The 22,213-nt window shown below is 40.2% G+C and overlaps 1 protein-coding gene across 1 annotated transcript in view; it reads left to right on the top strand.

Annotated features, from left to right (window-relative positions):
* Window positions 1-22,213, top strand: part of arid5b (AT-rich interaction domain 5B) — a 93,393-nt gene that overhangs the window by 66,676 nt on the left and 4,504 nt on the right. Inside the window, exons 6-9 of the mRNA XM_053511150.1 lie at window positions 130-325; window positions 5,293-5,345; window positions 7,562-7,659; window positions 20,438-20,633. Coding sequence (XP_053367125.1) covers window positions 130-325; window positions 5,293-5,345; window positions 7,562-7,659; window positions 20,438-20,633 — 543 coding nt within the window. The remainder of the gene's footprint in view (window positions 1-129; window positions 326-5,292; window positions 5,346-7,561; window positions 7,660-20,437; window positions 20,634-22,213) is intronic.

The following is a 22,213-nucleotide window of genomic DNA, read 5'->3' on the forward strand; positions in this document are numbered from 1 at the left end:
GCCCGGTCAGTTGGAAAGTTTGTTCATGTAGTTCCCCCGAAGTAGCTCGACACATATGTGATGAATGTCTAGTTTTAAATTAGCCTTTGCTAATCCTCTTCTCTGTTCTTTTCTCCACCGCTACTCAAGGTGAAAGCAGAAGCAAAAGCCTTGGTGTCGAAACCTAAGACCAGCTCCAAAAAGGTACTAGCCGAGGAGAAGGCCAAGGAGGAGACAGGGGAGGAGTGCCGTGCCGAAGAGCAGGCCTTCCTAGTTGCTCTCTACAAGTACATGAAAGAAAGAAAGACCCCTATTGAGCGAATACCCTATCTAGGGTTCAAGCAGAGTAAGTGGTCTAATGTCTGCTCTCTCTTTCACTCTTTTCCCTAAGGGTCCTCGTGTATAAGGTTTCTATCAACAGCTCACCAAATATCCTTAAACCTCGGAAACAGTTTTTTTCTTTTAATATGGTCCAGGCAGACGGTTCGCACACAGCTTCATGGACCGATCTCGTGTGCTTATTATGGGCGAAAAGGTCACACTGTAATTAACTTCTTAATAAATTAACAGCGGGAGTGGACAAATCATTAATTTCTTAAGCTAAACCTATATTACACCATGATGGCTAAAGTAATATATTGACATATGGCAAATGCGTTAAGTACACTAATACAGTATAACATGAATGAATTATGTTTATTATTAATATTTACGAAGCACATCGTGTTTGTGTCCTTGGGGAAAAAGTCAAGACATTGACCAGGATTTTGGCTATAAGGTTTAGTGTCACATTACACACAGAATCTCTCTTATACCAGGAGAGGTCTTTAACAACATTTTGCACTCGACTTTATTTTGTCCAGAATGTTTCTCAATTCTGCGAATCGGGTCATTACGCAATATTACTTAGAAATAACAGTTCTCTGTAATGACTTGCTGAAACAGCCTAGACTGTATACTCTATGTATTTATCTATCCATATACGATTGTAGTCCATAGCGGCCATGTTGGTAGGCCTGGCTGCGTTTCGGGAGATGGAGTCAGAGGTCGGCGTAAACTTGGCAGCCGGTGCTGTTCTGTGTAATGTGTGTGGATTTAAGGCATGAGGAGACAAGTGTCTCAAGTGAACGTGTCACTTGTTAAAACTCAAAGTCAATACATACAGTACAGTACAGTATACTGTAGAGGTGATGCTAGAAACTGTTAATCCATCATTTTTGAAAATGAATACACAAGCAGGGTCAAAACCAGGAATTACCAACACATGGAACATGCTTTGGCTTTAAACGGCAAAAGGCATGGGTATAAGTAAATTAATCGCATGATTAACACTAAGCACCTGGACACAAACTGAAAGCCGAGCAGTGACAGAACTGAAACAAAGGCATGTGATGTGATGAGGGGAATTTCAGTGGAATTTGGAGCCATAGTGACAGCATGAACCATGAAGTGAAGGGGCATTCAAGTCAAACCGGAATTTATTTTTTATTTATATGTTTTGTATGTTGCCAATATAATATTTGATACAATTATGATATACAGTATTTGATACAACTATGTCTTATAATGCATTATGTAGGCAGCACGGTGGTGTAGAGGTTAGCTTTGTGCCTTTGCACCTCCAGGGTCCAGGTTTGATTTCCACCACATGTTTGTTTGCGCGGAATTTGTATGTTCTCCCCATGCTTGGTTTGTTTCCGCCGGTTTCCTCCCACAGTCACTGCAGAGACATGCAGATTAGGCTAATTGGCATTTCCAGATTGCCCGTAGTGTGTGCGTGTGTGCCCTGCAATAAATTGGCACCCTTTCCAGGGTGTACCCCACTTTGTGCCTTAAGTCTCCTAGGATAGGCTTCAGGCCCACTGTATACAGGATAAGTGTTGGAGAAGATGAATGAATGATTGCTTTATGGGTTTTGATTGTATTAGTAAAGTGAGATGTTTTGATCACTGCGAACAATTCATAATTAATTCATAGGTCATTTTACAGTAAACCTTTATAGAAATCTTTTAGCTCACATAAGTATAAAGAAATTTGTATGCCAGTTTTATGATCCTATATTAATGTAATTTCTTTTCTTTTAAATGTATGGATTTATTATCAAGTCAGAAAATTAGTAATGGAGGCCTAAGGATGTTGATGCTGAGAAAGACACTAAACATGAGCATCCACTTTGGAACAAATGTCATCCCTTCCCTCTGAGACCCACCTGAGACCCAACGTTATCCTTTTGAAGAAACAGAAAACTTGTGATCTACTAAGCCGTGGCGAAAAAGTAGGTCGGCGTAACTCAAGAAAGTGCAGAGACAATTAGTGTTAGTCAGCTGTGCCCTTTTCTAATTTGCTGCCTACAGCTCCCTGATCAGCACGCATGACGTGAATAGGCAAGCAGTGCGGCGTCGAATCCAAGCGCTAAACAGCGCACAACAGCACACCCTTCCCTATCTAAATGCTGAAAGTGAAAATGCAAATATTCTTCTTCAATTTCCCTCTTGATTTTAGCGCAGTCATCAGCGCCACGCTGCTCCAGTCCATGAATATGTATACGTGCGTACCATGCGTGACCCGAATCTGCAAGCAGTTCGTGCCATACCTATAGAAAGGCTCCAAGCTGAAATGCATTTTTCACTAATGCATAATAAATATATAATAATAATAATAATAATAATAATAATAATAACAATTCTCCTCCTGTTAATCCGTGTGCTGTAAATAATCTCCTATTCAATAACCCATTCATTCACAGTGTGCCAGGCCACCCCTTGTATTATGTCAGCTCTACATCCTGGCACCGTTTTTTAGTTAACATGCATGAATCAGAATCCAGTGACACAAATGCCTGTTGTTGTTTTTTTTTTCCTCTCCACATAAACCTCTTGCCTCTGGGGCTCAGCGAACAGAGCCACCTGAGTAAAACATCTAAAAATGCCCCGGTTTGTTTTGCTCCATTCTGTGCACAGATGTGTGCTACCTCCCAGCCACTAAGACCGGCTCAAGAATAAGATGTTCTTTTTACTTTTTTTTTTTTTTTCAATCTAATACAGAACACAACAACAAAAAAAACAGATGAATCACATCTCATATGGGGATTGGTTCAATTACAGAGAGCAGAGAACATGCGGTATTTGAAGATGTATTAGCGTTCTGTACGCTAGTATTGGTTAGCACTCCTGAGCCAATATTAGAATTATAATTCGATTTTTTTATTCCGGCTGAAAGGAACACAAATAAGCAAACATGCCATATAAACAGTGCGCAGACAGAAACATTAAGCAAACGCATAGAGCTGCTGAACTGGAAGTACTGTAGATCTTCACTTAAGATGTTATAGAGGAATTAGACAGAATTTATTTAAAGTATTAATATTGAATTAGCCAACAGCCGATCTTAGTGAGGAAAGAATATAAGCAGGTATTAAAGTGAAAGAGCCCTTATAGTGCTGTAGGATAATAAATCAGACAGTATAAATGTTGAATTTTTTTATACCAGCAGCTCTGATAGTAGTTAGGACTACAAGGTCTATATTAAGGTGCAGGTTCTAATAAGTTATCAGTACTAGACAATAGTTACAACAAACACATAGGACTCAAAGGAATCAAAAATAAATAAATAAATGGCTTTATAGAAAGAGATTTCATTCATTTCACTTAACATTTACATTTTGGAACAGTCAGTACTTTTCCTGACAAAGGAAAAAGTTATCAGGATGGAGAACGTCCTGAGAACCTGTTATCAGAACCTGATGTTATTTATTTATGCATTTATTTCAAGAGAAGGACTAAAGCAGATGTTTATAGCTGCGAATGCAGAAACCCATTATTTCACTCTAGTCAAACTGGGCCTTTTATTGTGCAGAATAACAGAACACAGTTATGAGAGTAAACCTACCTTTACGTTTATATAATCTCCACGTATAGCTACACTAATCCCGTTATGCTTGTGTACATCAAGATAGACATTTTTCTCAGCTCTACTTGTTTCACATCTGACATGTTAATAGAGGAAAAAAATGATTTGCAGGACAAAGCATGACCTCATACTGCCCACCGCACCACTTGCACATTATAGGAACTTGCCTGGGATTTATCCAATGTTTGGTCTATTCATGGAGTTCCCGGGAGGCCAGTCTTTCAGACCTAAAGCAGGCACTCTGATCGTGGCTCTGGCGTACTGAGAAAACTTTCTACCTTGATGGTACCCAAGCACTAGTGAAACGCTGGGATAAGTGAGTTAGTGCATTAGATTACTGCACAATCCAAATCCCGGTTTGACTCGAACACCATCTGTGTTCAATTGAAAGATCGTCGTCTTATAAGAGGAACAAACCATTTCAAGGCTTCACGATGTAAGAAAGTGATCACCTTTGAAGCTCCTCTTCATGTTGGCCTGCATCACACCACGCAGTCATTGATTATTTTCTCCTAATTGCGCACCCTGTAGTGTTTTCTTCTTTACATCATGTTATAAAACAAACATACTAGGAAAGATAATTAGAAAACGTAACTACAGTAATTAGATGAAACTGATTTATATGGTCCAGAACTTTTGAACTAAATATTTAATAGATATTTATATATATTTTATAATAGAATAGATTTTTATGTTGTTTCTTTTTCCTAATGGTGCAGCGATACAGCTATTTAAATAATACCTCTTTTTAATATAAACACAAGCTTTATCTTGCATGTTTAGATCAAATATTAAAGAGCTCACACGGATTTTACAAGCCTGTGTGTGTGTGTGTTTTGTGTGTGAGAGAGAAAGAGAGATATTGTTGATGCATAAAAGCCCGAGTTCACAGCGCTCTAAGCTGTGGGCTTGTCATTCACAGGGCTAAAAAAGAACAGGCGGTGTAATCCTGCAGTCCATCTGAAATAGCTGCTAGAGAGGATGTGAAAATCAATATTGCCAGATATGGGCGTTGGAAAACGCAGGTCTGACGAACGCAGTGGGGCTTTTATGTGTGTGCGCGTCTGGAGATTGAATCCTGATTGATTAATCTTCCCATCAGCAACACCTGTCTCGTAATTTGTGCTGGACTTCATTTGTTCGAGCGCGATGTGTTTATTTAGTTTCATCTGTTCTCTCTATTTTTTTTTTCTTTTTTCTGAGAGGCCCCTGCTTAGGATTTTTTTTTTTTTTTCTTTTTTTTTTTCAAGGCCAGGGGAAAAAAGTAATAACGGAGGATGGATTGTCGATGAGCGCTTTGAGTAATGTTTCCATCCTTATTGTGCTTGATGGAAAGAGTGTGTTACTGTGGCTCTTTCTTCTCCTGCGGTATTGATCCTTGTTCTTATTGTCCTTCTCCCGCAGTAAACCTTTGGACGATGTTTCAAGCTGCTCAGAAGCTGGGAGGATACGAGCTGGTAAGTGTGTACACCATCCGCTCCGAGGTTTGTAGTCCCACTGGCAGCAGTGTTTCAGCAGGAGAAACAGGCAGGAGGATTTCGCAAATTTCTCAGCCTGCCACAGAACACGTGTTTTACTAAGTTTGAGCCCTGTTTCAGCTCCATGTTTGGCCCGAATGACTCACTGAAGTCTGTCCTAAAAAAAAAAAAAAAAAGGAAAAAAGTACAAGTAAAAAAACACATGTAATTTTTTTTTTTTTTTTAACCGGAGAGGAAATTGGTCAGGGCTGTTTGGTGCACATATTGAGCCTCTTAAGGGGGTTATTATTCCAAGACCAGCAAACAGAGAATTTGTTTGGCAGCGCATCTAACATCCGCACAGCAATAACGTGGCCAAAACTTTTTACATTTAGTCAGAAATGGTTTCCGCAAGATTCTCAATGATGCCGAGTGCTGTTTTTTTTTTTTTCTTCTTCTTCTTTTCCTTGTCAGCATAGAAGAAAGAGGAACAAGAAAGGCGGTCGAGTTGTTTGGACAAGGAGTGAACAGGAAGCCACTCAAGGCCTCTTTTTTTCCCTCTTTCTCTCGTTTTCTCTCTCTCAGGAGGCTTTTTATCTAACTTATCAATACTACAGGCTGCCTGTCTTTGAGGCAGAGGAAACACGCTGCTTTGCGTATGTTCCGTGATGAAATTATGGCAAATTCGAGGAAGCTCTTGTTTGAGACGCTCAGAGGCTTGTGCAGCCAGTTCTGAGGAATGATGTCTGAGCTGGAACACAGCTCCATTAGTGTAATGAAGTGTAGTGATGCGTCAATGAACCTGCGTCAGAACTTCTGGAAATACAATCTCAACAAAAAAACATATATAACAATATAAATATATATAACAGTATAGGCAAGTCTGACCGTTATTACAGAAGGATATATATATATATAATTGTGAGCTGCTTGTTGTAGGAACTGTATGCTTCTAGAATACTTAGTCTCACCATTTAATGAACAGTTGCTGTTCTTCTAATTGTGGACACTAATAGCCAGGCGTATATACAGCTTTCTAACTACTGTATACGAAATGTTGTAGTGTAGCATACATAGACAGATTTTTTTTTTTTTTATACCCATTAGCGATTGGAAACGTTCTCTCATGAATACCATTACTGTGTGCAGTCATTATGATAATCATGTTAGGAATGTTTGTTAAAGGCAAACTAGAAATGCTGTCCAATCGTAATCATGCTTTTAGACTTAGATGACCTTGGAAAATGACTTAATTGCATGTGTTGCTTATCAGCCGGTTGTATGTCCCAGCATTATGGAGGAGACTGAACTAGAGGAACCAGTCCAAGAAGTCCAGTCAGTCTAAATTGTCTCAGAGGCTTAGTCACTGGTTTAAGTCGGGACTGATTTCACAAGAGATCATTCAGCATAATAATAATTATAATAATAATAATAACAGTAATAATAACAATACTAATTTTAAAATATCTACCTTTGGATTTTTCTGTGAAGGAGCCTGCAGGGTCACAACGTCTATTCTTCAGGATTATAAATGTTATATTGGAAGAGATAAGTCCAAAACTATTGTTTTTCGGATGTCCCACAACATTAAATGTAATTACAAGAATAAATAATTTTAGGACATGCTGTTGTGGGAAAGTAATCAACTTCAGGGTGATTCACCAGTCAGCCATAACATCAACAATACTGTCAGGTGAACTAAACACTAATCGCCAACCATAATGCATTTATAAAGAGATGCATGGACACTCATGCCCGCAGGGAAGCAAAAGTCAGCCGCCAACGCAGCATAAATTAATGGAAAAAGTTATTGCTGGTCAGCAGAACACACCAGCAGTGAACCCCAGCCCACCACATACGGAGCCCAATAGGAAAAAACCCAAAGCCACTAACCTGGCCTAAAAAATCCTCAGACCCAAATCTGGTCAACCCACATTACCCAAAGGATCCGCTGTCAATGTCTTGGTGCCAGAGTCACCCCAGTGGCCCAAGGAGAACCCAAAACCTGGGTGGTTTTAATGTTGTGGCTGATTGCTGTATATGGATTAGTTTATTACAACATCACGCCCCATTGTATTTATTCCCTAACTAATGGACCTTGATATTGTCCTCAGTAGCATCACCAAGCCAGACATTCAGTAATTTTTAAGCAGCATATTCATCTTGTATTAATGTTTGCGTTAAATGTCTTTTTTCCACATTTTGTCGTTTGCCAGATCACAGCACGCCGACAGTGGAAAAATGTATATGACGAGTTGGGTGGGAACCCAGGAAGCACCAGTGCTGCCACGTGCACGCGGAGACACTACGAGAGGTACAGCCATACAGCCACCTGTTTTAAACATATTTATGAAAAAGCAGTCATGTAAATTACAACACAGTAACCTAATTAGAACGGCTCTGTTAAAATACTGTGCTGAAAATCAGGTAGTTTATACACAAACAATCTTCTCTTACCACTAGGAAATCCTCTAAGAATCATTAAAATCTATTAAATTCTTTTGCACGAAACTGCTGGGAGGAATGTTCTTGCTTGTATGTATTATAAAAAAAATCAATACCACTTATCGTTCGTTTTATTATTTATTTAATGTAATATAACAAAAATTCATATTACTGTATTGTTTTCTATAATGAAATGACAATAAAACAGATGTTTTTTTCTTCTAGATACTTGTTAGTCATTTTAAGTTAACTAATGTAAAATCTGTAATTAGATCATTAACATTTCACTCACTCACATCGTCTATACCACTTTATCCTGTGTCCTGGTGCCTGGAGCCTATTTCAGGAGACTCAGGGCATTAGGCGGGGTACACCCTGGACAGTGTGCCAATCCATCGCAGGGCGCACACACATACTGTACACACACACACATACTTGTGTGCTCATTCACACACTACTGGCAGTTTTGCTTATGCCTATTAGTCTAATCTGCATGTCTTTAGACTGTGGAAGGAAACCCGGAGAACCCGGAGGAAACCCACTAGGCATGGAGAGAACATGAAAACTCCATGCATACAGACCTGAAGCGGGAATTGAACCCGGATCCCGAAGGTGCAAGGGCGACCGTGCTAACTACTAAGCCACTGTGCCTCCATAATTAACACACACATATAGATTTAGTTAATTGGCTGCCAATAAACCTTTGGACATTTGTGTTCTTTTGCCTCTTCCTGGTTAGACAGACATTGTGCCACTTTGTGGTTAAGCAAACATCTGGTTATTACATTACCACGGTTGTAAAAAAGGGGATAAATAGTACATTTGGACAGTCCCTAGGTGCACTACAGAGGTTCCTAGAGTAGATGGATGTATGGATATCGCGTTAACATGTGCTCCTTGAACATGAAGTTCCAGATTTAGCCTCCCTTGCTGATTATGAAAACTCTCATTATGAAAACTTTCATTCTGATTATGAAAACCTTCTTTTCAAGAAAGGCTGTTCACTAGATTTCGAAGCGTGGCTATGTGGATTTGTGTTCCACAAGAGCATTTAGCCACAAGTCAGGCTTTTATGTTAGCCGATGAGATCTGGGATTCAGGTTGTGTTCCAGTTTACCCCAAAGGGGTTCAGTGTGGTTGAGGTCACAGCTCTGTGCAGGTCAGGTGAGATTTTCAACTACGAATTTTGCAAACCATGTATTTGATGAACCTTGTTTTGTCCTGCTGGAACAGATTCGGGCTTCGGGGAAAGGAAATTTGAATATTACAGGATACAACGGCATTTAGTAAAATTGCTTGAGGAAAACCACATGTGGGTACGATGGTCAGGTGTCCACATCCAGTACATTTGGGCGCGTGGTGTATCTTTCAACAGAATAAAACATGCTGAATAATCTGACATGAATGCATAACTCAGAAGACTTTTCAAGTTCAATATTCAAGTTATTTAAAAATATCAATTATCGAGCTTTGTTTAAAGCTTGTTTTTTAAATATTTTATATATATTTTTTTTTTTTTTCCCTCGCAATTAAATTATTTGTGAACAGAGCTATTAAACTGGATTTGTTTGTTCCTCATTATTTTCATAAAGGCTTATTTTTTTTATTGTGTAAGTGATTGATTGAAGATCGAACACGTGTGCTGATGTTACAGGAGAAAAGATGTTGCATCTAATAAGTCTTATTTTACAGGAATTAATATAGGAAAAGATGCCTGGAAATATATTTTTGTCGCGTGCTTGCATTGCGTACTGAGCCCGCAATCAGTTTCGGCACGGATCAGTGCATAAGCTATGAAAAAAAAGGCCTACTTTTAGTTATTTGAAAAGCAATCCAATACGACCTTTAATGTTTGTGAGACGTCCGTGTTTGCCGCCGGGATTTCGAGGGAGCCGAGTCGAGGTCAGACGAGTGGGTTCTCACCTCGGGCCCACCGCTCTCTCAACCCAGTGCTCAATCAATAGATGTGTATAATAGCGTACAGCTCAGTAAATAACACACTGCCGGAAGCCCATGGAGCATCCTTGACCAAACGTGGGGCAACATGCTTCTATGTCCACTTGTGAGCGAGAGTAATTAACCGGATTAATTTGCCGGGTTGTTAAGCCGTTCTGGTCTTTCGTGGCAGAGTGAAACCACGTATTACCCAAGGAAAGTTTTCAGTTTCTCATCAAGGCACGTTTTTACAGAAAGCTCTCTGCGTTAGAGCTGAACCGAAGCAGCTCATTAACTGTCATGTTCTGTCTCATTCATTCAGGACGCACTACTAATTAGCAACATAGTGGTGCAGTGTGTGTTTTTTTTTTTTTTTTATAATAATATGTTTTACATTTATTCTGATTAGTACACAGGAACTCGCACAATAGTTTCACATAAACTGATTAAAAAAACATGGATATGGTCAAGTTTTCAGTACGGGGATGTTTAATTGTCCTGTGATAGCATTTTGTAAAAGGTTTTTCCAGACCGAGAAAACGAGAGGCTGGTGTAAACACATGACAATGAAAACAAGAGCTAAATCATTGTGTAGATGTTTCCTAACACTAAATGTAACCATACATTAGTAAAATATGATGTCATTCCATAATTAATAACCAGACGTTGGAAAGTTATTGTGGTCTAAAGGACGCTGAATGAACTGCTTATGACCTCTACGTATAGTTGTGACACAACACATCGTACTGTTGTTGATTTTTTTTTTTTATAGAAAAGCGTAATCTATTCAAATTCATTTGTTACATATTGTAGTTGGTGCTTTGTTTTAATATTGTGGGTTCCTCCTGATAGGAACTAAATCAGAAACAGAATATACTAAAGACACTTACTCGTAGTCTTCTTTCCTGATGGGCATAAACATGCCAAGACCTAAATTTGGATGAATATTTGGGGGGAAATTATAAAATACCATGACCTGAAAAAAATATTTATTGCTGGATAAAATGGCTTAATTTGACTCAGTTGTTGCACATTTGCGGAGATTGTTTTCCTTCTGTTCCCGTCGTGTCAGTAATCATTACAGAATATAGTCTTTAAAGCAACTTCTGAAGCTATGTAATAGTAAGAGTCATAAGCATACAAGCTGGCCTTGATGAAGTTACAGGCCTATCATCAACAACCACAGGTTGCAAGGAAAACTGACACTTCTTCTGTTTAAGCTTGTTTGCATTTTCATTTTCTTTTACAAAGAAGCAAAAGAAACACAAGTCATGTTTAAATTTTTGTATCTGCTGTTAATTATGATCTAAATGAGAAAATAACTTGTTTTTCATTCCTCCTGCCTGGAAACAATAACCGAAGAATCGTTCATGATTGAGTTGGTGATTTTTTGTTACTGACATAAAAATTAAATGACCACGGACCCTGAACGTGCCTTGATGTTAGATATTTAGTTTCAACTCCTCTGTCTTGTTCAGAAAGTTCTCTGTTAAGTATTTAGTGTTTCGGAGAAGGACGCCAAGCTAAATGCGCTCGCTTTGTTCTGTGGCTCGGGGTAAGGTTACACAGTAACCGAGTTAGAAACTGCAAGGACGAGAAGAGGTACTTGTGTTGCTTACGTTTAAATGTAATCTAGGATACATACGGTCATTTCATACATGATCCCGGCGGAACCTTTCCCATTCCAAAAAAAAAACGGCTAGAAGGCGGGAAAGCTCCAAATCAATATTTAACGTCCTGTACAGTCCTGGCGATCAGAGCAGAACTGTTTCTGATAATATTTATTTGTCTCTCTTATCTATTTAACTGTCTGCTGATTGAAAAAGAGAAAAAGGGCAAGATGAAAGAGAAAGAAAGAAACATAGATTGCAAATTGGGTCATAAAAACGACATGAATAACCTTGAGAGAGACTGCGGCATTCCTCCCTCCCTTCCTGCTGCTTTTTAATTATATAGGTCAGTGGCACTGATCAATCAGGCCGCGCTTATTTATTTAATCCTCCTCCTCCTCCTCCTCCTCCTCCTCCCAGGGAGATCGCTGTTCCAGAAACGGGCCGCCCGTGACTTCCGCTCTGCAGATAACCGCATTCCCCGCTCCTTATCTCGTGACTTGGATGCTTATGGTCTACCCATGTAAATCCCTTGTTAAAGTCCCTGTATTTGCATCCTCTGTTCTCTAATTAGCCTGCAAAGGATTTCTTCTTCGCTTTGCATAAAGATTTCAGATTGCAGATTTACATAACCTTATTACATTATTTAGCTGTTCGTTTAAAATAGAGGGGGGGGGGGGAGTTAATCTGGTGCATGATAAAGTGTATTGTGGATTTCCCAGAAGGAAAGGGGGGGGGGGGGGGGGGGTTTGCAAAAAGAAACACATCAGTTCCTCCTAGCGCTTTATTGATTTCTCTTTCCTCTTTGGAATTAATGTTTGCTCTCAATTCGAATGAGCCACGCTTCACGGATCGCTTCCTTGAAACTATAGCCGGGATGACAGCTTTTTAATGCAAGCCCTTTAAGTAAATTTTAATGGCGTGTCTTTGGAATAGCACGCTTTCCTCTGGGCATTACATCAGCTGTTTGTGTCCCCGAAGAGGTCAGTGCTCCGCAGTAAACAATCGTGATATTGAACGGATTTATCCTCCGCAGGCGTTGCGCAGAGCGTGCAGCTTCCATACATAATCCTTGAACCTTGAATCGGCGCGCGCTGAAATCCCAGGGATTTGCGCTGATGGATTTTAATAGTCGCGTGTTTGCGTTCATCTCCGCATCTGTATTTACACCCTTGATAAAAATGTACCTAATAGAAAGGAGTATGGTTGACACGCCAAGTGTTTGAAGCTGACAAATCCTAATTAAATCCCTGATTGATCTAATTATTTTATCCTTGCATTCTGCGAGGAGATTTACAAGCTCATTTGTCCTAGGAAGATGCCACTACGTCTATTGTTTCGCCAGACAAAAGTGTCTGATTTACAGCAGCAGTCCCAGTTTGACTAATTACATCAGACACGATTCTCAATATAGATAATGTCGCGCGGTGTGTTTTTCCCTCGGCGTGCGCAAGACTAAAGGCTGTGCCAATCATCGGTGTAAATCTGTAGACTCAGCTATTTGCAGGCCGCGAGCTCCATCAAGGTGTCGTCTAGGTTTGTGTAGCAGCTGTAATGGATTTCCTTATTCACTCTGCCCAAGGATGTGTGACTGACCCATATTAAACATTTACAAAGGTTAGCCTTTGCTTTCATAGGTGCGCTGCTCCGCTCTCAGGTTCCTGGGCTATTTATAAAGCGCACAAGATGAGAAAGGTAGGCTCTTTTTAAGGCTTTGTTTTGCAACAAGTATGTTTTTTTTTCTTCCCCTGTCCTTCATTAAAAAACACGCTATTGATGTAGTTTCATATTCATCCGAGATCTTATTCATGCTTACGGTATTTATCACTTTGGATTATCCTCAGAGAGACAGACTGAGAGAAAGACAGCAGGATAGAAGCACTTGTTTGTTTTGGGATGAGGGAACCAGTATGTTCAAAGGGGCCGAGGCGAAAGAAAAGAAAAAGCCTCGTCTTTAAATCATTGCTCAAGAATCTGGCTCTCATTTGGACGTTTTCCGAGCAGTAAAATATTTCGCTGCTGAGAATTTCTAAACGTGTAAGGGCGTACTGTACAAGAGCCCTTACCAATCATTCGCCAGGCAGCGTAATTGAAGTTGGCTTTTGGAAGTTAATGAGTTTGGACCTTAAGGGAGAGAATGAGGTAATTTTCGGCCTAAAAGCCAGAAATGACAAAAAGCCCAGCCTTGGCATTCCTTCATCAGCTTGTTTAACTGTGTGAATGTAGATTAGTGCAGGGGTCAACTTTCTTACAAAACCTTTCAGGCATCCAGCAGAGCTCATGGAACAATGTCTATTTACGCACACACACACACACACACACACATGCACACACATGCACACACATGAACATTTTCTCTCATTTGTCTTTGCTGTTCAATTGAAATGTGCTGCTCTGCTTTTTCTTTTCCTTCCAACTAGAACATTCATTTTGACTGAGTGAGAAATTCGACAGCTTGATTTGAGCTAAAATGCCACATTTGGAGTCTTTCTCGCTTTTTTAAAATGAAGCGTCCCCCAACTCTGCCGCATCGAACCCCAGGTTTGGCACTCAACACTTTCCTCCATTTACTTTAATCACAGGCTTCCAGCTGTTTGTTCAACTTTCATTTAGTATCCGGGCTAAACCTGCCGCACTGCCATCCCTCCCTCCCGGCACGACTGTGATTTACAAGCTGTGGCATTTTAGTAGCCGGTCATTACAGAATCTTTTGCGTGGAAGTTTCGAACTCAATCGGGTTGACTTCTTTATTATGCAGTCGTCTCTGATCCCGAGCATATTTTTTTTTTCTTCTCCTCTCCGAGCCAAAGGACCGCAATGAGATGGATGGGAAAATAAAATTGTTGGTGTCACATCCATTTGTCTCCGATATTATTGTAGCGGGACTGGGAGCACAGCAGGACGGCTGAAACGGAGTTCTTTCACTCGCTCGCTGCCTTTGTACGAGTCTGAAAGACGGTGATGCTGAAAATAGGTTTGATTAGCCTGGAATGTAATATTTTACTCCTCTTATTGAGGTGATGTCAGAGCTGGAAAGTGTGCCATCTTGTGCCCATGGTTTAGAATCACAGAATCAGGAGGAGTGTGGCATTGCAGTAAGAGTAGGAAGGTTGGCATCGAGTCAGAATGTATTTATTTTCATTAAGACCCAAGAGACAGTGCTAATGGTTCAGTTAGGGATTCTAATCAGTGTATTTCTTTCCTAACAGAAAGAATTTTAATTATGATCTAGACATAGAGTATGAATTAAATAGTATTTATATTTTCGTAACAGTTATATTCCCTCCGCTACATCTGTGAGTTTATGCAACATATTTGATAAATTTGGTGTAGATGCTCAGAAATGTTTGTTACTGTGGCAACATGCATTTTTTAAATCCTTAGATATGATTACATAATGGTTCAGATAAAGCCATCATGCTGTATTGATTGCGGGAGCTTGCACTAACAGCAGAGATGTTGTTTCCAATAATATTGTGAAACGCTAGTAACCTGAGTCTGTCGAGCTTTGCTGTAATGCAGAGAAGTGAAACGCATCTCCTGCCCTCCCGAACCACGACCCAACAACCCCCCCCCCCACCCCCCCACGCCCCTCGCCTCACCACCCCCCACCCTGTCACATATTCACACATAGGCCAGTAGTAAATAAAAAAAATGGCACGAAAACAGACAATAATACATGCTATGATTATTTTATGGGGACTGTGTGGATATTTGAACAGGGCTGTTTTAGACGCCGACGCTTCTCAGGCTGAATTTAGTCAGAGGTGAGCTTTCCGTTTTTTTTTCTGCCCTCAAGTGTACTATCCCTGTCTGGAACTGGAGCTGTTGAGGTTTTTTACTTCTGCCAAGCTTGTGTGCTTTTGACTGGTGCTCATAAATAAGTACAGGAGGACTGAAGGTGGACGCTTGCACGGGAGGAGCAGCCATACTAAACTCAAACCAGTGAACACCAAGGTCACCTACCGTCTCAGTACCCACGCTTATTAATAAGTACTGTTGCCTGATTTGTGAATCACACTGAAATAAGCCACAGTCCATAGGATTTCAGTCTGATTCATGTTTTTATACAGCTGACCTAACTACTTTTTTTCTTTTTCTTTTTTTTCAATTGACGTGCCATATCTTTGACACACCCATCAATTGATGGTCATATTATTTTATTTATTATTAGTGGTGTATCGTTATACAGTTATACAACATTTATACTGTAGGTTGCTGTATGCAGGATCAGATGGTATAAATGAGCTAGCAGGGATTTCACTCCTCTCACTGGAGGGAAATATATATAAAAATAAGGCTCAGTTTCCTTATTGTCTTATATGCTGTAAACAAATCAATTGAGCAAATAGCTTTTTTTTTTTTTTACTTAATGACCAATGGCACCACCAATAGTCTTAAGCAATAATACACAGACTTGTAATAGAGTAAAAAAGTATTGCACAATTAATTGCATAAAAATCTAAATCTCAATATGGACCTGCGCAATTATTTAATCACAAAATGCTGCAATTTATCTTAAAAGTCTGGAATTTTGTCAATGATTTAAGAATTCCTTTTATTTTTTTGTTAAATTATTTTGAGTAAATAAATAAATATTGGCAAATCCTCTTAAATGAAATCATTTGTGTCTTTATTTGCTGTTAAGCTAGGCGAATAAGTTTAATTATTAAATTGTACATTTAATACTTTCATAACGCAGTTTCAATCGCAATACATGCCCAAATAAGGGCAATGTGATATTTTTTTTAAATCATGCAGCCCTAAAGTAGAGGCCAGAGCTGATAACAGTATTTTCTAGTCCAAACTACAGATTTATTCACTAACAGCGACATCAAAGTCGCTAGAAAAGTTACAAATACAGGTTGGATGGATTTATTTGAATATGGAATTGAATGAATGAACAATTTTTTTTTTACAGTAAACAGGTTTTGTGTGGTCGGAACAAAAGAGCTGGCAAAAAAAAATTAAACAAATGAGTTTCTCGAATAGAACTGAAAGCCTAAAGTCATACTGATCATGCATGCGCTCATACCCGCGCTTTCTCAATGGCCTCCTTGTTTCCGAGAAGCCTTGGGAGGCTTTTGGGGACGTCTCAGCTCAGGGACAAGAAAGTAGGGGCTGTAAACAGCAGCCGAGACAGTGAGGGTAAATGTGCCACTTTGTGTAATTATTGTGTTCCTTAAGTGTGATTATTTCGAAAAGAGTCTGGATTGCTTGCTGTGGAAATGAGAGTTATGTAAGAGGCCAGATTAGAGGCCACCAGGAGATATGCTGCAACAGAATCTTATTACTCACTCGGCAGCACTCCCAGTGGAAATGGGCACACACACACACACACACACACGCACGCACACACATACACACTTGTTCGTGGTTTTCTGCCATCTCTGTGGCAATGCCCTCGTCTGCCAGTGTTATGAAGAGGCCTTTATTCTCGCCACGATTCCTAAAGTAATTACATGTTGAATTAATGACGGAGAACTGTTTTGTACAAATCATTCGCTTTGCAGGATTAATTCAATTTGGAGAAATTCACGTAGTCAAACTAATCATTCCAAGGCCATGAATATATTTATTTGGTTTAATAATATGCGCGTGTACCCGATTTGCTTGTCTAATAAGATGTATTCGTACATAGTCTCGACATTGCTCTTCTGGCCAAGCTGATTTATTTACCCTTGTAAACACTTTCAGTAGTTCCTTTTCTTGAGAGCATGAATTTTCTCTTATGATATTGCATTGATTATAGAATAGTACATGAGATGCGGCAATCTAGGTTCAGATGAAATGTTTACCGTGTAAGTGCTGGAGCAAATTTTTTATCCGAATGGGCACGTCTGCTGCACCGTTGCTACCCGATGATCATTAGTGACCACAGACTGCAAGGCTTTGCTCAGGCTGACCTTATTAAAGCACTGCTTAATCAGCACTAAGTCAGTATCCAAGCCAAAACATTTCTGTCCTTCGCCTTTTAGCCCTGAGTGTATCCTTTTTTTTTTTCTTTTTTTTTTCCCCGGAAAGGACATGATCGAGGGACCCAGATAAGCTGGCGCGAATTAGAAAGGCGGTCTTGCTTAAATAAGCATTACAGCACAGGAGTGGCCGCTTGGCCCAGGTTGTAGGAACACCTGAGTCTGGCCTGAGGCAGTGCTGCACGTTTATCTGGCCCAAAGATGAACCTGGCCAGACGGAGTGTCCAAATTGAAGGACCTGAAATAACTCAGCACAGCATGATTACAGATGGTTTCTCGGCTGCAGCCGACCTTCATCTTCTGTTATCATTTTTATTAAATCCATGCCCCTGTACTATACTAAGAATTCCTCAGCTGTCATGCTCATTTCTAGTGGAGAAGTCTGATTAGAGGTAGAGGAAGAGGAAAATAACGGAAATCTCAATGGGTTTTCCGATACAGAAAGGGGTTCTGCGGCATCAGAGGGCTTTTATTGAAGTAGCACCCCGATTGTAATGCTCTGACAAGCGTGGGCTGATGTAAAAGGCTCACTCAGCATGTCTTCCTCTGTCCAAACACTGCTAGAGGGCCCTGGCATCACCATTAGGTTAAGCTCATGCTCGGAGATGTAATCAGTCACGCTGGGTATGGTGCAGGCTGTTGAAAGCATGGGGAGGAGAACGTGAAGAAAGACCTGTTGCTCGGGCTGTTTTTTAAGAAAGTAAACAAAATACTTTTTTTTTTCAAAAGAGATTTTTTATGGCTCTAAAGGAGATTCACATCAAGACCATTTTTTCTCAATAAAATGGATTTCTGCATATATATATATGTATATATATATATATATATATATATATATATATATATATATATATATGGTATAAAGTTAGATTTGATTTGCATTTCTCCTTCTATTATATTGTGGCTTTTACTGCCTTGTGTGTTCTTTTCTTTTCCTCCTTCACTTTTCTTCTCTCACTCCCTCATTCTTATAAAGGAAGGTTTAATAGCAGATTTCCTGTTCTTGGCACGATGTGAGTTACTACCTGTATCAAATGTAGCTGTCTAGCTGCCAATGAAGGCTTAGTGAAAAACAGGAAAATTTCAAAGATCGAATCATGTCAACGTCTTAAAAACATTTTTCTTTCTCTAAGGGAAACAGGCCGTGGCCTAACTTAAAAGCGAAAGGTCTTTGTTCTTATTTATTTTCGGTAACATGATAAAGCAAGAGAACTGTATCATAGAACAGCCATATATGGCCAAGTGGAAGATCGGGGGTGAGGAAATTTATTCGGAATTTGTTCATTGACTTCACAGCAGGGGCTTTTTCATTCTTATCTCAACAATCAAACATTAAAAAGTACCCATATATAAATACACAAACGAAGCAGTGACATCTGATATCAATTATTCCCCGGACCCTTAAAAAAAAACGAGGAATATAAGGACATAACAAACCTAATTTTAGCCGTTTTTTTTGCACAAACTAAAACGGGCCATCATAAGACCTGCTTGTGGCTCGGGGAGTGCACACAGGGAGCTGGGGGCATGGGTGGGGGTATGGAAGATTTCAGAGGATTAGCTGCAAACAAGATAAGTCATTGTGCGCATTATTATACCCTTATTATATAAACATGAACTGAAACATTACAGTGGGAATCAGGTATTTGGCAGCTGCTCGCTATTTTGATTTGACCACGTGGAGCGAGCCGTTTTCCAGTTTTAGCAGCTGTAACATGTTTAAACTCTTTTGGTAATGGGATCTGAAGATTAATGTTCCCTCTGGGCTCCTGCTTAGCTCTGCCGCTGGCCAGCAGCCAAACCCCCAGCCAGCATAGTTCTTCTGCATGCCTCTCCTATACAGACCCTGCCTGAGCATGCTCAGTATGGCCCTGCTCCAGCTCCGAGAGGCCTGGATGGCCCGCTGTTGAGTAAACACCCGGCTGAGCAAAATAGCGGAAACGAAATTCCTCAGGAGATGCCATGCAGATTTTATTAAAGAGCAAAAAGAAATAAGAGATAAAGGGAGCGGGAGAGGGATCACAGAAGACGGGGGGAAAGAAAAGATTCAAAATAATTAAGACGAGAGCGTTCATTTATTCAGTGCAGCTTTGGTTCTGTTGGCTCTTCTTTGGCATTCCAAGTAGATGACATGCAAAATGCATTTTAATCATGGAGAGTCAAGAACGGATATTTGTAATGCTGCATGTTTCTGACTGTTCTCAACTGCTTTCATTAAATACCCCGAAACCGAATTATTAAAAAACCTTAAACCACATGAGCAGAGTGACACATTACATTACAAAGTACCCGTACATAAAGACACAAAGGAAGAAGTGACATCTGATATTAATAACGTTTATGTTCAGACAAAGAGAAATAAGTTGTGCAGCAGCATTATATCGTGTCTGTTTGGGGTTACCCGGATAAAACAGGCCACGTACTGTAACATCACCTACAGTACAACCAGAAAGCTTTAAATTAGAATTGTGCGTTTTATCTCCCATTTGGTCGGCGCGCTTCGTTCAGGTAGCACACAACAACCAACAGCATCTGTGCATGCTCTAATTACATATTATCATATGCAACCTGTGTACAAAAGAAGGGTCATGTGTTATTGGCTAAATGCACATGAGGAAAAACCCACTAAGGAGCTGAAGAGAGCTCTATTTCTGCAAGTGTGAGACAAAATGATTTTGTTCCGTAGGTGAACTCATTTGTGAACCTTAGGCTCGACAGTGCCGTTATGCTCATGTGTACAGGGTTGCTCCCAGTTTGACACTTCCGAGAAGCATTCGTAGTCGCAGGTATTGAGAACAAAAAGTCGCATGCAAAACCCTAATTTACATATTGTTTTTACCACCGCTTTGTACGTGATATAATTAACGCAATCATTCTTTGTAAATCACCCACATTCTGCACACACTATTTATCCCAGTGCACATGCAAATTAGCACAAGTTATTTAAGACACTAATAAATCGGGATCTAAAAGTTATGACTGAGGAAGAATCCATCAAACGTCGTTACCGCTGCAGGAGGATCGGGCTGTTTAATGTAGTAGAAGCGAGGGACAAGGAAGGAATGTAAAGCAGGCAGTGGGCTATTTAGACTGGAGTGCTAAACTCTTCCACTTTCTCTTTCTACAGACTAATCTTGCCCTATGAGAGACATACAAAAGGAGAGGAAGACAAGCCACTACCCCCCATCAAACCCAGAAAGCAAGAGGCCAGCACCCAGGAGGGGGGCACCAAGTCAAAGGTGCCATCCACAAAACGCCACAAAGACGAACAGAATCCAAAGGGCTGGAATGAAAAGGACGTCTCGGCTAAAGCCCCCGATCTGGTCAGTCTCCAATTCTTTCATTTAACCCAGGGCTTCTTGAAGGCAAGACTTTTCTTTACCCAGCATGGCAGGAGAAATGAAGGAAAACATGACCAGGCACTTCTGGCTGTCCGCCCTTTGTCTCTTTAGCAAATAATTGCGCATGTACAAACGCCAGTAAGAACGGCCCTGTCAGGAGCATCTGGTTTTAACATCATTATTTAAGCTGAATTGGAGGCAGCGAGTACTGTGCTACAGCATGGTAAATCAAAATGGTACTGTATTTCCCTGCCTCGCTGACTCCAGATAAATTTTTTATTTCCTTCTTCTTCTTCTTCTTTTTTTTTTTTTTTTGGTTTCCCTGATTCAGTTATATTCTCTGTGTGAACGTGTGCTGGACTGGAGAAAACTAGGCTTCCTTTGCCGCCCAGTCTCAGCCTCACAAATCAAGTGATGGAGAAAAGATCATGTCCATAATGCCGTTATTGACGAGCCCTATTGTGCTGAGAGCAACACTAAAGGGAAGGCTCGGCTGCAAATCGCTGCTAGCCGATCTGATTGGCCACAAGTTGCCAAGTGAATCGATGCCGTGTTTGAGTTCTTATATAAACTGCAGGCTTATATTATCCCTGAAAAGCCAATAAATCCATGGTGATTTGCAAATGCCTGGTAAGTAACAAAAAATATTTGAAAAAAAAAAAATGGAAAAAAAAAAAATGTGGGAGTGAGAGACACTCTGTAAGGGGAATACAAATTGTGTTGCTATTTTCACAGGGATAACAAAATGATTACAGAGCGGGATGAAAGAGCTGTTTGAATTTCTCTCCTGAAGTGTCATATTTCGACACATTTCAGAGCTGCTACACGGCACATATTCATTTCTGCTGTGCATGAAATGAGTAATCGGCTGTGGTGTGGAAACAAAGAGAGCTGTTGTAGGGGCTGACTGCTTTTCCAGTGGCATGCCTAGCTCATCTGTCTGGAATGTTGTGTAATTTAAAAGCCCTCTCCAGATAATTGATTGTGCATTGTACGAGGGAGAAGATGAAATGGAATTCCGTGTTTGAGGCAGAGCCAGCTTAGAAAGGCTGGAGAAAGAGGGGAAGAAAAAAAAACTTTTAATATTTCAAACCAAGCCACACATCTAAAATATGGAACAGAAATTCTGAGAGGCAGATGCTGGGATTTGTCTCTTGGCCGAAATGCTATTTGAATACAAATATGGCGGTGCTGCTTAGCTAAGAATCAGAACATTGTCTGTTAATTCAGTACTTCCTCCATCACAGAGACAATCAGGGCTTTTGATTGAAAGGGACCCTGCCAAAAGGCAGGCACACCCCATTAGGATTGTGTAATCTTGGTTTGTTAGTCACTAGCCTCTAAAACCCCCATTCGACATTGTATTAAATGCATGTCAGAACATAGCCCCCAGGGCAAGAGACTCAATGATCCTGCAGGTCACGCTTCCTCAGCATTACAATGCTCAGTACATTCACCATCTACTGTATTAGGTTCAGCCGTACACCTGCACATTCGGGCAATTGTCCAATCATGTGGCAGCAGAGCAATCAAACATCAAAGTCGGGGGGGAAAAAAAAGTC

The sequence above is a fragment of the Clarias gariepinus genome, chromosome 14, assembly GCF_024256425.1.
Source record: "Clarias gariepinus isolate MV-2021 ecotype Netherlands chromosome 14, CGAR_prim_01v2, whole genome shotgun sequence".
Lineage (NCBI taxonomy): Eukaryota > Metazoa > Chordata > Actinopteri > Siluriformes > Clariidae > Clarias > Clarias gariepinus.